The sequence below is a fragment of the Desmodus rotundus genome, chromosome 3 (genome assembly GCF_022682495.2).
Source record: "Desmodus rotundus isolate HL8 chromosome 3, HLdesRot8A.1, whole genome shotgun sequence".
Taxonomy (NCBI): domain Eukaryota; kingdom Metazoa; phylum Chordata; class Mammalia; order Chiroptera; family Phyllostomidae; genus Desmodus; species Desmodus rotundus.
This window is the reverse complement of record NC_071389.1, coordinates 132639532-132652421: the sequence shown is the minus strand read 5'-3', so window position 1 is coordinate 132652421 and position 12890 is coordinate 132639532. Positions and strand designations below refer to the sequence as shown.

Here is a 12890-nt window from a genome sequence, read left to right as displayed (position 1 = left end):
ACTTTTCCTACATTTCTTAAAATGACAGTTTTCCTTTATTCTATTAATATGAATTACATTGATCTTCAAATGACATACCTACCTTATATTCCTGATATAAACCCCACTTGATTATGATATTCTTTAAATATATTGATCATGATACTCATACATATCCATTTTATATACCCTTTTATGTATGTTCAAATATTACCCCTTATAATATTGATTTGTTACTAATCTGCTAGAGACTTTACAAGTATATTAAAGAGATACTGATTTATGGTTTTATGGTTTTCTTCCAATGTCTCGTTTTGGTGGATTGAATAACGCTGGCCTTATAAAATAAGTTGTAAAGTATATTCTCCTTCCTGTTTTCTGTAAGAAGTTGGATACAAATGATATTTTCTTCCTTAAATAGTTAGATGAACCCAAGGTATCTGGGCCCCGAGTATGTCTTTGAAGGAAGATTTTATGTTACTAATTCAATTTCGTACACTGACTTAAGACTATCACATTTTTATATTCCTTCTTGAGTCAGTTTTGGAATCTTGTGTTTTTCAAGGGATTTGCCCATATCATTTTAAGCCGTCAAATTTCTTGGCATAAAATTGTCCTTAATATTTCCTTATCATCACTTCTGACTCTAAAGGAACAATAGTGATTCTGCTCATTTACTTCTGATGTGTATTTTCTTAAAATTATAAATTTCCCTCTAAACATACTGCTTTTGCTACATCACATGAATCTTAATGTTATATTTTCATTACCATTTAGATTAAAATATTTAATATTTTCTCTTGTGATTTCTTCTTTGGCCCATGAATTATTTAGAAGTGTGTTATTTAATTTCTAAATATTTGGAATTTATCTTGATATCTCATCATTTATTTCTAATTCTATTTCATTGAGGTTACAGAATATACTGTATATAATTTTAAGTCTTTTAAAACTTAGGGAGTTGTTTTATGGTCAAACACATGGTCTAGACCAGTAAAAACACTACACATGTATTTGAAATAATGTGTATGCTATAATTGTTGACTGTAATATTTTAGAAATACCAAATACGGTAAGGAGGTTGATAGTGTTCTTCACGGTTATAAGCTATTTACGCTATAGTCAGAGTAAGGGTGTGGATGAAAGGAAGGTGCAATGGGAAGGAAATAACAAATATACGCAACCTTCAGAAGAAAGCAATCACCCTTTGAAACAAACATAATCTAAAATGAGGCAAAAACAAAACAAACCCAAATAAAACTAACATTAAGGGAAATAAAAGACATCTTGAAGAAAAATAAAGGCGTACATCAGGTTCCTGGATGAAAACCACTGTCCGAGTTCCATGTTACAGACCTATGTTCCATGTTGCCTATGGTTCTCCACCTCCTCAAGTAACCAAAGATTGCTTTTGGTTGACATATTTTATTTTTCCTATCTTACCATGATTATTTTTTCTTTCAAGTTTAAAATTCTTCAGTTAAAATTTAATTTATTGATTTTTCTCCATTTAAAATTAATCTTAAAAACCAAATAAAAGCATTTAAGGTTATAGATTTTCTACTGGTGCATAGTTGTGGTCATGATTTATTTCAGATTGTCAGTTTTTGGATTAAGGTTTCTTACTGTAACTATATTTCTATTCCCCCTTGTACTTGACAAAAGCTTTTATTGGTATGTTTTTGGGCGTAAGGTTAAATGTTATTACTAACTGACACTGGACCAAGTATTCTAACTGCACGCGGATTCTTTCTCCCTCCGTCAAAGACTGAAACAGAAAAACCACCCCTCAGGTACATAAGATGAAGAAGTACATAATGCACTCGAAGGGCTACATACTGGGCAGTCATCACTCTGTTTTTTAGTAAGTGGAGTTTGTGATAAATTTACACATACGGCGTGTATACTTAGATAAAATGGGTCATACCTGTCTTTATGAATGGACAAAAGATGACACTATAAAAGAAAAGCCTGTATCAAAGTAAAGACACCTAAAATGACATAAAACTTTCTTACTGAAAACATCTGAAGACACCGCCAAAATAAAAGCTCACTAAACATATACTATCTTTCAGAAAGAAGAAGAAACTCACCATAGAACTTGGACTTAGCCAGGATACTACCACTAAGGCAAAATCCGTCCTTCCGGTTACTAACATAAAAGGCAGATATTGGTGGGTGATGGGACACCTATTGAACACAGGAAAAAACATAGAATACAGTAAGTATATTATTGCAGTATTATCAAAAATTCAAATCTTAAAAGTATACTCTATTAATAAAAACAAAAACTTGGTAAGTAAAAATTAAATATTGATAATAATCATCCATCTCCAAGATGTTCCCAAGGAACCTCACCTCCTGGTATTCACACCATATGGTGAGCTCCTCTTACATGGTACCAAAGTTGGTTTATGAGGAAGGGATAGTATGTCGCTCTGAAATTAGGTTATAATGCAGAGCCCATCTTGCTGTGTTTCTCTCAGATCATTATCTCTAAGAAGCCAGCTTGTGTACTGTGAACAACCCAATGGAAAGGCCCAAGTGGTGAGGAACTAAGTCCTATTGTCAAAAGCCATGTGATGAGCTTGAAAGTAGAATCTTCCAACTCGGTTAAGCCTTCAGAGGATTGCAAAGCTGGATGACATCTTGAATGCAACCTCATTAGCGACCCTGAGCCAGAACCACCCAGCTAAGGAGCCTCCAGGTTCCTGAACTTCAGTAATAATAAATGCTGCTTTAAGCCATTACGTTTTGGCAGTAATTTGTTACACAGAAATTGATAACTAACACAGTGGCTATTCTTCATATAAATTACGAATAAGTGTAGGAAACTAACCAAAGCTTTGACAAATATGTTACTTTAGTTACCTAATAATTTTAATATATATACATATATCTTATGTTTTCTGAAACGAGAGAAAGCTTAAATCAAACTCTTCTCAAGAATTATAGTGAATTAAAATGTAATAATCATTTTATTATATTAAAAATTAATATAGATAAGTGGCTGCAATCTGAGGAGTATATTAAAATTTCTAAGCAAGAGGAAGGTTCTCAAATGCCTCATGGTCTCCTCATCCTCCTTGCAATCCAAGTGATAATTATTACAAGGATCCATTATTATTTTAAGATAATGTCATATTCCTCAGATTTGTTAGGATGAGGGGGAGATTAACAATCATGAATATAGATGTACATAAATTTAAATTAATGAACGATTAAAACTAAGTATTTTCTGACTGTGTACTATATGTACAATAAAGAGATGAATTGTGGAGCTGTATACATTCAAAAAGCTAACAATTCAATTGGGGAAATATTCTATAAAAAGTTAATACAAGTGTTAAAAGAACAGCTGAGTGGACAACCACAAAAAATAACAGAGAAATGTGAGAGGAGAGAAATCACGAGGAGCTGCGGTCACCCGGGTCATGACAGATGGGCAGGTCGGGGGCTGTGTGGATGAAGAACAGCTGAAAAGAACTATTGGGATGGGGGAATTAAATGTAAAAATACTACGAAAAGAAAGAAGTGTCATACTGAGTTACCTAATTGTGAACAGACAGATCTGACTCACACATGCATGTAAGTTGAGATAAATTTTAAAAGATATGGAGGCCCTTGAATGCCGCACAAATGGATATAAATTTGATTTAGGAACTGGAGAAACACTGAAGAACTTTGGCAAATGGGCGGTTGGGGAGGAAAAAATTATTTTTGGCCACAGGATTTTATGACTCTAATAATAATACTCGTGAGTGTGGTATGTAGTAGTACTCAGGACTAAAAGGTAAAATGATTACTAACTGTTCATTAATAAAGGTTAATCAATAGTGACTTTACTAAATTAATATTTTCTATAAAAATATCCCAGTAACTTCTAAAAATATCCCAATAATAAGTTTTGTTTCTCTAAAACACATTTCTAATACCTGTTCAGCAATATAAAAAGTTTTGCTGTTTGTTCTGGGATGAATCCACAAACAACGGAAAGTCTCACCAAGAATAGGATTATAAGGTTTCTTCAGTCCCTAGTAAAAAACATAGAAGGTTCAAATTACACATATGGAAAATTCAGAATAGTTCAAACCAGTCAAGTTGTCTTTAGCTGTATTATGTAGGAGCTACCCTTACAAAACTTCACAGTAGTGACATGAAATAAAGCTAAATAACTTCAATCACAATACAGGACTAAGTGATTAAGTATTTTGCAATTTTGCTAAAACAAGGCCTTGCAATGCAATTATTAATAAATCGAAAGATAACAAAAACCAGAGCATTCATATATATGAGGCTGAAAAAAGTAAAATATAAACATTACCTTTGGCTTTTTATAGAATCCTGATAAATACCATTTCACTACTTTCTTCAAACGGAAATAAGGATTTTCTTCAAGAGCAGTCCTAAAAAACAAAATGGTAAACCGAAAGATTTTACAGGATATATCACAAATTCTCCCTCATATTCATCAAGCCAACAAGTGAGTATGAGATATGACTGAAAAGCATTATTCATATTTAAAATAGATGGCAAAAACAACCATGTATATCAGTTTGTAAAAATTTGTCATCATCTGGCTACTTTCTTCCCTATTTTTCCTATTCTTTGACATGCTGCCCAGGTCTTTTCTCAACTAGTTTGAAAACTCCAAACCAAGATTTTTCAACTGGGGTTCTGTAGAACCTTAGATGTTGCTAAGGCTTCTGTGAGAAGTTGTGATTGGAAAAAAAAAATGGATTTTGAGATCTATGCATTGTTTAATGCCTAGCATTTGCAACAATGTGCCAGTGGCCAAGCAGCCTCATTAATAAGTTTGTAAGAGGTCTTCAGTCCCATATGTAAGAGAAGGGCCATATCCACTTGATTTAGTGTATTCTCGTTTGTTGATGTTAATTAGAGAAGGTCAGTGGTAACTGGTGAGTGCTGTAGTACTTGGAGGGAGGACAACGAGCTGACGTTAGCCTCTCCGGCACAAACCACCTCCCTAAGTATAGGATTGTATGTCTTTTTAACCCCTTGTAGAAAACAAAGAAATTTCTAATCACAAATATGGAAGATATAAAATAACTTAAAATAATCAAAACGGGTTTTAACCCATTTTTAGCCTTCACCCTCCCTATGTGCCACCAAATGATTTTCTACAGCAAACAAATTCTACCAGTATAACATGTAATCAAAGAATAATTTTCATTTTAAAGAAAAAAATATCTAGAAGTCCTGACTCAGGTAGCCCCTTGCCATATTGCTGATACTGTAAACATTGCAAAACATTGACTGTATACTTGAGAAGTGAATTCTACTGAGAAGCTAATTTATTATTTATTTATTTGAAAATTTAACTATTTATTATATACCCTTTAAGAATGTCTGAAGGTCCGATGTGGTGATTTTTGAAGATAAACTGTGAGCTGGAAGGGGCTAGGCCTAAGCTTACTGACACTTGTGCCAAGCTGAAAGGCTGCACTTTGCGGGAGCACCAACCTTCCAAACTCTCTTCCTACCTTGACTTAAATTCTCGTACTACAATAGTTTACCTTACATTTTACATACACATGGGACAAACAGTTTAAAACTCAAAGCAATATAAAAAAGTATATATGTCTTGCTATTGTCCCATCTCTCCACAGTCTCCCTACTTATGTCCTGTAACTTCTTTTAGCTTTGTTTAAATAAAGTTTTCTTTAAGCATGAAGAAAAAACTATGTACTCTTTTTCTATTAAAAAAAAGTATCAAACCACACACATTCTTCTGTGCCTTGCCTTTTTCACACGCACACACACACACACACACACACACACGCACAATGCTGAAGACCTCTCCTTACCAGTTTACAGAGTTTTCTTGAGTGCGGAAGCACTCTACATCATTTAACCAGCCAGCTGTGGCTGGACACGTGAGTATCTCTTCTTGTACTGTCGGGTTGGTCAGAAAGTTCATTTCGTTTTTTTCTGTGCTATGGCTCTAGTGCTCAGCTGTCTTTAACTTCATTCAAAACAATTTTGTTAGATTGTATTGTGACAGCTGTCATATCAGCATGTGTTTTTTATAAAATCACCGAAATTGGTGAATTTTTGTGCAGCCATTTTAATATTGAAGATGGAAAAAAATACACAATATTTTCGGTATACTATGTATTATTATTTCACGAATAGGTAAAAATGCATCTGAAATGCAAGAAAAGATCTGTGCAGTATATGGAGAAGGTGCTATGACTGATCAAATGTGTCAAATGTGGTTTGGAAAGTGTCTAGGTACCACTGACATTTTGGTCAAATCATTCTTTGCAATGGGGCTCTCTTATGCTTTGGAAGGTTTAGCGGCACCCCTGGCCTCTACCCACTAGAAGCCAACAGCAGGGCATTGCCAACATACTCAAAATATACAAATCAATAAAGTTACTGGTGAAAATTAAAAATGTGCCTTTTATCGAAAAAAACTAAAAAGACTTTTTGGCCAACCCAAAATGTCATTTGTATACGTGGAGCTGTATCTGTAGCTCCACAGGACTGCTGGATCAAAGGACTCACTGCATCTATAATTCTGGTAAGGACTCCCAGATTCTCTTCAGAGGTACTGTGCTAGTTTGCATCACCCAGCAGTGCGTGAGTGCCTGCTGCACACAGCCTTGGCAATAACATAGCGCGTGCTACCAGAAAAGTGCAACCTTTCAATTTGGGAAAAATGTGCATCTCTCAAGATCTTACTGTGGTTCATAGGAATCTATCTCACCCTCCAAGAGAAATGAATTTCCAGACATAAAAAGAAAGAAATACAATAAAATATAAGGCATAAATGGGGTATTACAGCCTTTGGACTTCTGGTCAATGTGATAGGTGAAAAAGCACCTTATGTCTGAATCGCATTTTTCTTATTTTGTGTGAGGTATGCATGTTTAGGGACTATTTCTACTTCTTCATTTTTAAACTAGTCATTTCCTCCACTCCTTTTCTATTAGGTTGTTGATCATTTTCAATCACTTTGTATAAGCACTTTTTATTTTATGGAGATCAACATTTTGTCTATGAATCAATTTGCAAAAACCTCCACAACTTATCAATGATCTTTTGATTCAGTTCATCATTTTTGAAATGTTACTAATACAACTAATATATTAATAATGCAACTAATAAACAGAATGCAGATATTTATACAGAACCTAAAAATCAGGTGACAGGGCAGAATTTACAATCTTAGAGGACACAGTGCCTTGAAACACCACTGCAGCTGGAGTGGTCAAACTTGGAAAGGTATGTACAAAATCGCTGTCTTTTACTGCTTCTCCAAACACCTGTTGGGACAGCGACAGACAGTTCCTCTCCCACCTCCTTTCTGCCTGCCTTATTCAGAATTACACTCAGGATCAGCTGGCAGGAAAAAAAGCAAAGATGAAAGTGGGAATTTACTCCAAGAGCCAGCAACTGGCGGGCATCGGGTAAGCTGTACGTGCCTCACGAGCATGCCGAGACAGTAAGTAGAAACAAAAGCACGAGTCCCAGAATGGGACCTGAACACCGGCTGAAGTGAGGGAGAACAAAGAATGCCAGCTACTTCCCCCGGTGGTAGGCCAGCGAAACACTCAGGGAGCCCATGAGAGCGGTGCTGCCGGGTGAGGGGGAGAATTCCTGTCTTCTTCAAGCTTGTGATCTCTCAGGTCAACTGAGAACAGTATACCAAAGTATTAAATACGCTTCCTATTCAGGTCGACTATAGGAGTGGTGGAGAAGACAGTGGTATCTCATTACAGCCTAATTTTGGTAAGGCATAACCACTGAACAGAACCCTGAAAAATCTCTAAAACCTTGAAGTTATCTTCTATTTTAAGAAGTAAGAATCTACTTACTCAGATAAGAAATCTGCATGGTAGTAGTAATCTGAAAGTTTATCCAGGAAAGAACGAGGCTCCAAAATGAATGTCGGCAGAACCACCCTGGACAGGTCCATGCCGGGACGCACTTGTTTGAGCAGCGTCCAGATAAGGCTTTTGTTTTCTTCAGACACAGTTTCTGTTTGAGAAGCCTCACCTGCCTTTAACAATTAACAAAAATACTGAAATGTTATATTTATTTCAGACACACAGATGTGTAGAAAAGGCAACTAATGTTGAAAGTCTGAACTCTCTTTTTGACCATTCCAAGCAATCTTGAGAAGTGAAAATAACCCATTAAATAAATAAAGTCTATAGCTATAAAATTTAGGTAAAAATGAAAATTGTAAGAGATATAAAAGTAAATGATATACTCATAAATAAAGAATCCATTACAAAAATATTATACTCCATTATACTATTATTAATTCTGTGCCCTAGCAATAATAAGAAAGTGATAAATTCATGTTTCCTTGCAATTTACTTTGTATCTGGCACAGAAATCTAGCAGCATCTTATTTCAAAAGCAAATTTGAAGGAAATTTAAACTTTAAATTTAATAGACTATATTCATATTTCTATGAGTACTATGTTTTTAGTTGTTTATAAATCCTGATATATTTCATATATATGCAACTTTTAAAATAAAATGTCTCACAGAAATATTTTTTTTGAAAATAAACAATAGGCCAAACAACTAACATATTCAATTTCATTTGAAAATTTTCAAGAAGCAGAAACCTCAAATCTCTGAAAACCACAGACTTTTACCTCTCCCAGTTCCTCATGGCTCTGTTCACTGTACGTGGTCTCCTTTAAAGGCTCGACAGGCTCAGGTTCGATGTACGAGTCATCTTGTCTTTCTGATGTGTCCGTGTCACTTTCTTCACTTTTCCCCATCACCTCATTGTCAGACTCATCGTGCTCTTGATCATTTTCTTTATCAGATTTATCAGAATACATATCTTGGTCCTTAAAATGCTGCCGTTCAATTTCACTATCATTTAACCTTAAGAAAAAGAATTATTGGAAGGAAGAATAAAAGAGGTTAAGAATATTCAATTTATAAATAAGGATGATATGAAACATTTACCGAGAAGTTACTGTGTGTCAGACATTGTTCTCAGTGTTTTATACAGTTTTAGTCATTTACCAGCAATCCTGGAAACAACCCTATGAGAGAGGTAATATTATTCTCACTTTACAGATTAGTAAATGGTACAGAGAAGTTAAGTAAAAACTCTGGGAAAATGTTAAAAAATATGACACTGAGCTCTTTGGCTCTCTACCACTTGGGGCTAAAATTGTCCAAAAGCAAAATTTTAGACTATCACTTGCTAGATTTTTTTCTCAGTTTTGCAATCATCACCACCTGAGTCAACCTCACTGTCACTTGTGGTCTGAAGGAAAACTTCATGTCAAGATCATCAGAGAGACTTCCAAGTGAACTGGAATGAAGTTCGGCTTTCCACTTGCACAGGTCTCCAAAGTTACTCACAATAAGTCCAAGAATAAGATGAGAAAATGTAAAAGGTAAGTAATTATATGTATATAATACCTGATTGATAAGTTTAATCTTGAGAAAAAAGTCCAAGGAGAATTGGAAATGAAAATATTAGCCTAAGGAAATGAACCGGTAATCTAACATGGGTAAGAGGCTATAACCATTCCTGTTTACACTAACCCTAAAGTGTTCAGGGTTAATAATCTGAACAAAAAAAGAATATTAAAAAAACCTCACTCACAGAATCAAATTTTTTAATTTAGAAATTTCTTATTTAGGAAAGTATCTGTGGGTTTCATTTAGCATAAATTCTTATAGGGATGAACCCTAAAGTACTTTACAAATGAATACATGATGCCACTATATATAATTGATATTTTAGCAATGCGTGAAATAGTGTCAGAGCAAAGAAGTCCTATCTGATTCCTATGTTAGGCTCTATTTTTCTAAAATCTTCATTTCTTTGGATTTTAATCAGAGAATTACTAATAGAAATTCATATTTATATATGTATTGTTTTCCTTCTTTCCCTTAATGATCACGTATTTTAAAAAGTAGTCTAAAATTGCTCTCTCTCCTTTCTTACCATCTATTCTCTCCTTTACCTCTCACGATCTGGTTTATGGTCCCCTAAATCCAGTGAATCTGTTTCCTTAAAGGTCACTAACGATCGCTTAGTTAACAAACCCAATGGCCTTATCTAATCGTCCCCTCCTTTGACTTCTCCCATCACCGGACTTAGATGATGATTATTTTCCTTGAAATAATCTTAATACTTGGGTTCCATGTATAAACGTAGTTGTATTTTTTAAGTTCTCTGATCCCTCTTACTTCCTTCTACCCTTAAATACATTCATCCTCCTTGGCTCTTTTTTTCTTTTCTCTATCCTCTCTCTCCTTTGAGAAGTTATCCAATTGTTATTTGACTTCCAAATCCATGCATGAATAAGCTTTAGACCCATGTTTCTAAATGCTTGGCTAATATCATCTACGTCCTGGGACCTCAACCTGTACTATATTTAATAAATTATTATCTCCCGAACATGGTCCTTTGTTTTACTTTACCATCATCTTCCCTACCACTCAAGCTTAAAGTCTGGTAATCTTCTTTAACTTCACCCACTGCCTGTCCCTTACACCCAAGCAGACTTTAAGTTCCAAAGCTAGGCTCCCACCACTCTTATCTCTGCATCTTCAGCTCCCAGCTCACTTTCGGTCATATAGTCAAATAAATATGTTGATTCTACTTTTATAAAAATCTGTTATATTGATCCTCTCCCTGATTCCCTAGAAGGATGCTATGTTTTAATCCTATAAATTCTGATCCTATATTACCCTAAAGCATCTTTCCTTTGGCTGTTTATGTTACTCTTTTCTTCCTAATATTTATACCTATCTGGAATTTTTAGGTCTCAAATGATACAAAACATCTCTTCAGAATCACATAGCTAACCAACTGTTGTACTAGATTCAAATTTAGGATCATTTCAGATTCATCTGCCGATTCACAATGTGGTAAATTATACAGAAAAATGTATGGTATCTCCCACAGAAAAGGGGCAAAGTTTAATGAATAAATAGGTGAAGCATATGAATTTTTAAGGTCCCCAAATAAGGGCATTTAAAGGTTACCCGATATGCAATAAAAACAATGAATAGTTTATAGCTGAAGAACTTCGAGGAAAACAATTTCAGGAAGAGGCTCCCCAAAACACCCATTTCTATATAAATTGTGCTCCTGTCCCCAATCGAATCCATTCAAACTTTTGTTCTGAGGGTTAAGAAAAAAACTCCAGATTATAATTCTGCAAAGAATGGATGTAGAAGGTCAGGAAATACAGGTTTTCAAAGAGTGACCCGCGCTAACAGTAGTAAGCGGCCGCAGAGCAGAAACTGGGCGTGAGGCAAGGGAACACAAGGGAAAGTCTAGCGTTTTTCCTACAAAGCAACAAAGAGATCTGAACCTCAAGCCAAGTACTGAGTTTCCCTGCAGAAATATTTTTTAGTTTCCCTTGGAGAAATATTATCTTAGTACTAACTACTAGCATTTAGTATTAAATGCGGCAGGGGATAATACCACAATAAGAGACAATTCCAACTCGAAACACAATATAAGAGGAGAATTACACAAGTACCAGGAAGAATAAGTCTGGTGGCATTACAAAAAAAAAGTGCCATAGAACAGCAATAGAAGAGCAGATAATACCATTTCATGGTTAAGAGGCATGAAAGTCTTCACATGTGATCTGGTATTTGAGATTACTCTTTAAGAATACATAGTTTTGTGATAAGAGAAACGAACAGGGAGGACTAGAACTCATTCTCAAGGAAGGGAACACCACGCACAAACACGAGATAGATAGCATGGTTGCATTCGGGAAGTAACAAATAATTCACATTAGCTAGCATCAAGGAAATAACTTTCTGTACCTTCTCACTGTAACTAAACAAATCTTAAACCTGGTCTTAGGCCATACAGTACGAAGATAGCCAAGCTTCAATCCTAGATACACTACAAAAATTCTAAGCCTGCCAGCTAAGCTAATGAACAACACGGTCTCTAAAACAATCACCAAATCAGGGGCAGTATCTACTTACTGGAAGTTGTCACCACTGTGGAGATTGTTAGCACGTAACAAGCCATACAAAGTCACATGTGTGTTCTCTGATGAAATGCTCAGGTCATGCTCCTTCCCTTCCCTGATCATTGTACGTTTAAGGAGACTAGAGCATTTCAGCGCCAACTCCAAAGCATCCATCCAGCACCTTCCTAGAAGAACACAGATTCATAAGCAGTGTAATTGAAGAAACTATAAAAACTAGCATCCATCTAAATTTAACACTGTTAGCCTTTAAGCATACTATTATTTCTTTGAGAAAAATGCACTGGAAAAGTTATTTTGAGCATAAAGTCTTATACAAGGATTTTTAATCCAATTTTTCAGTTTATCATGTGATTTTACATGCTGTAAGTAAGTATTTAGAAACTACTGGTAAATGAAGAAAATATAGTACACATTGGTAAACAGACCTAATGAAAATACATGTATTTTATTTTTCAAATCTTAGAACATTAATACGTGTTATAATTTGAAGGTACCAAAATAGGTACATAAAACACCCTGAAGGGTTTGTTATGTTTGTACTATAAGTAAACTATCTAAAATAACCCTTTGTCGTTGATAGCAGGTCTATCCCCAGGTTTGGCATCCATTCCACTTACACGCATGAAAAATTTTAAGTCAGGAAAATGCCTGTATACTAATTAGTTAGTATACTAATACTAATTAGCTAGTATTAGTATACTAACTAATACTGTCCTATTAGTTAGTAGAAACATTAGTAACCTTATTTTTTAAATTAAAATTTAGACCTGTAATTAGCAGAAAAACATACTAGTTCACTTAAAATTCATACATATTTGTTTCAACATCTGCTAGAAATACCATTCAAATAAAGTACTTTCATAACAAAAGCTCATGCCTATGATATTTTAATTTTAAAAATAATTATCTGGTAAAAGTAAACTTTGGAAGGTT

The 12890-nt window shown here is 34.8% G+C and overlaps 1 protein-coding gene across 15 annotated transcripts in view; it reads right to left on the bottom strand.

Annotated features, from left to right (window-relative positions):
- The window catches only part of OSBPL8 (oxysterol binding protein like 8), a 179621-nt gene that overhangs the window by 34364 nt on the left and 132367 nt on the right, over positions 1–12890 (bottom strand). For all 15 annotated transcript variants that reach the window (XM_024579717.3, XM_045187331.2, XM_024579716.3 and 12 more), the window contains 6 exons: positions 11950–12121; positions 8619–8856; positions 7824–8008; positions 4304–4385; positions 3915–4013; positions 2073–2169 (listed from right to left, as the gene is read on the bottom strand). In XM_024579717.3, coding sequence (XP_024435485.2) covers positions 2073–2169; positions 3915–4013; positions 4304–4385; positions 7824–8008; positions 8619–8856; positions 11950–12121 — 873 coding nt within the window. The remainder of the gene's footprint in view (positions 1–2072; positions 2170–3914; positions 4014–4303; positions 4386–7823; positions 8009–8618; positions 8857–11949; positions 12122–12890) is intronic.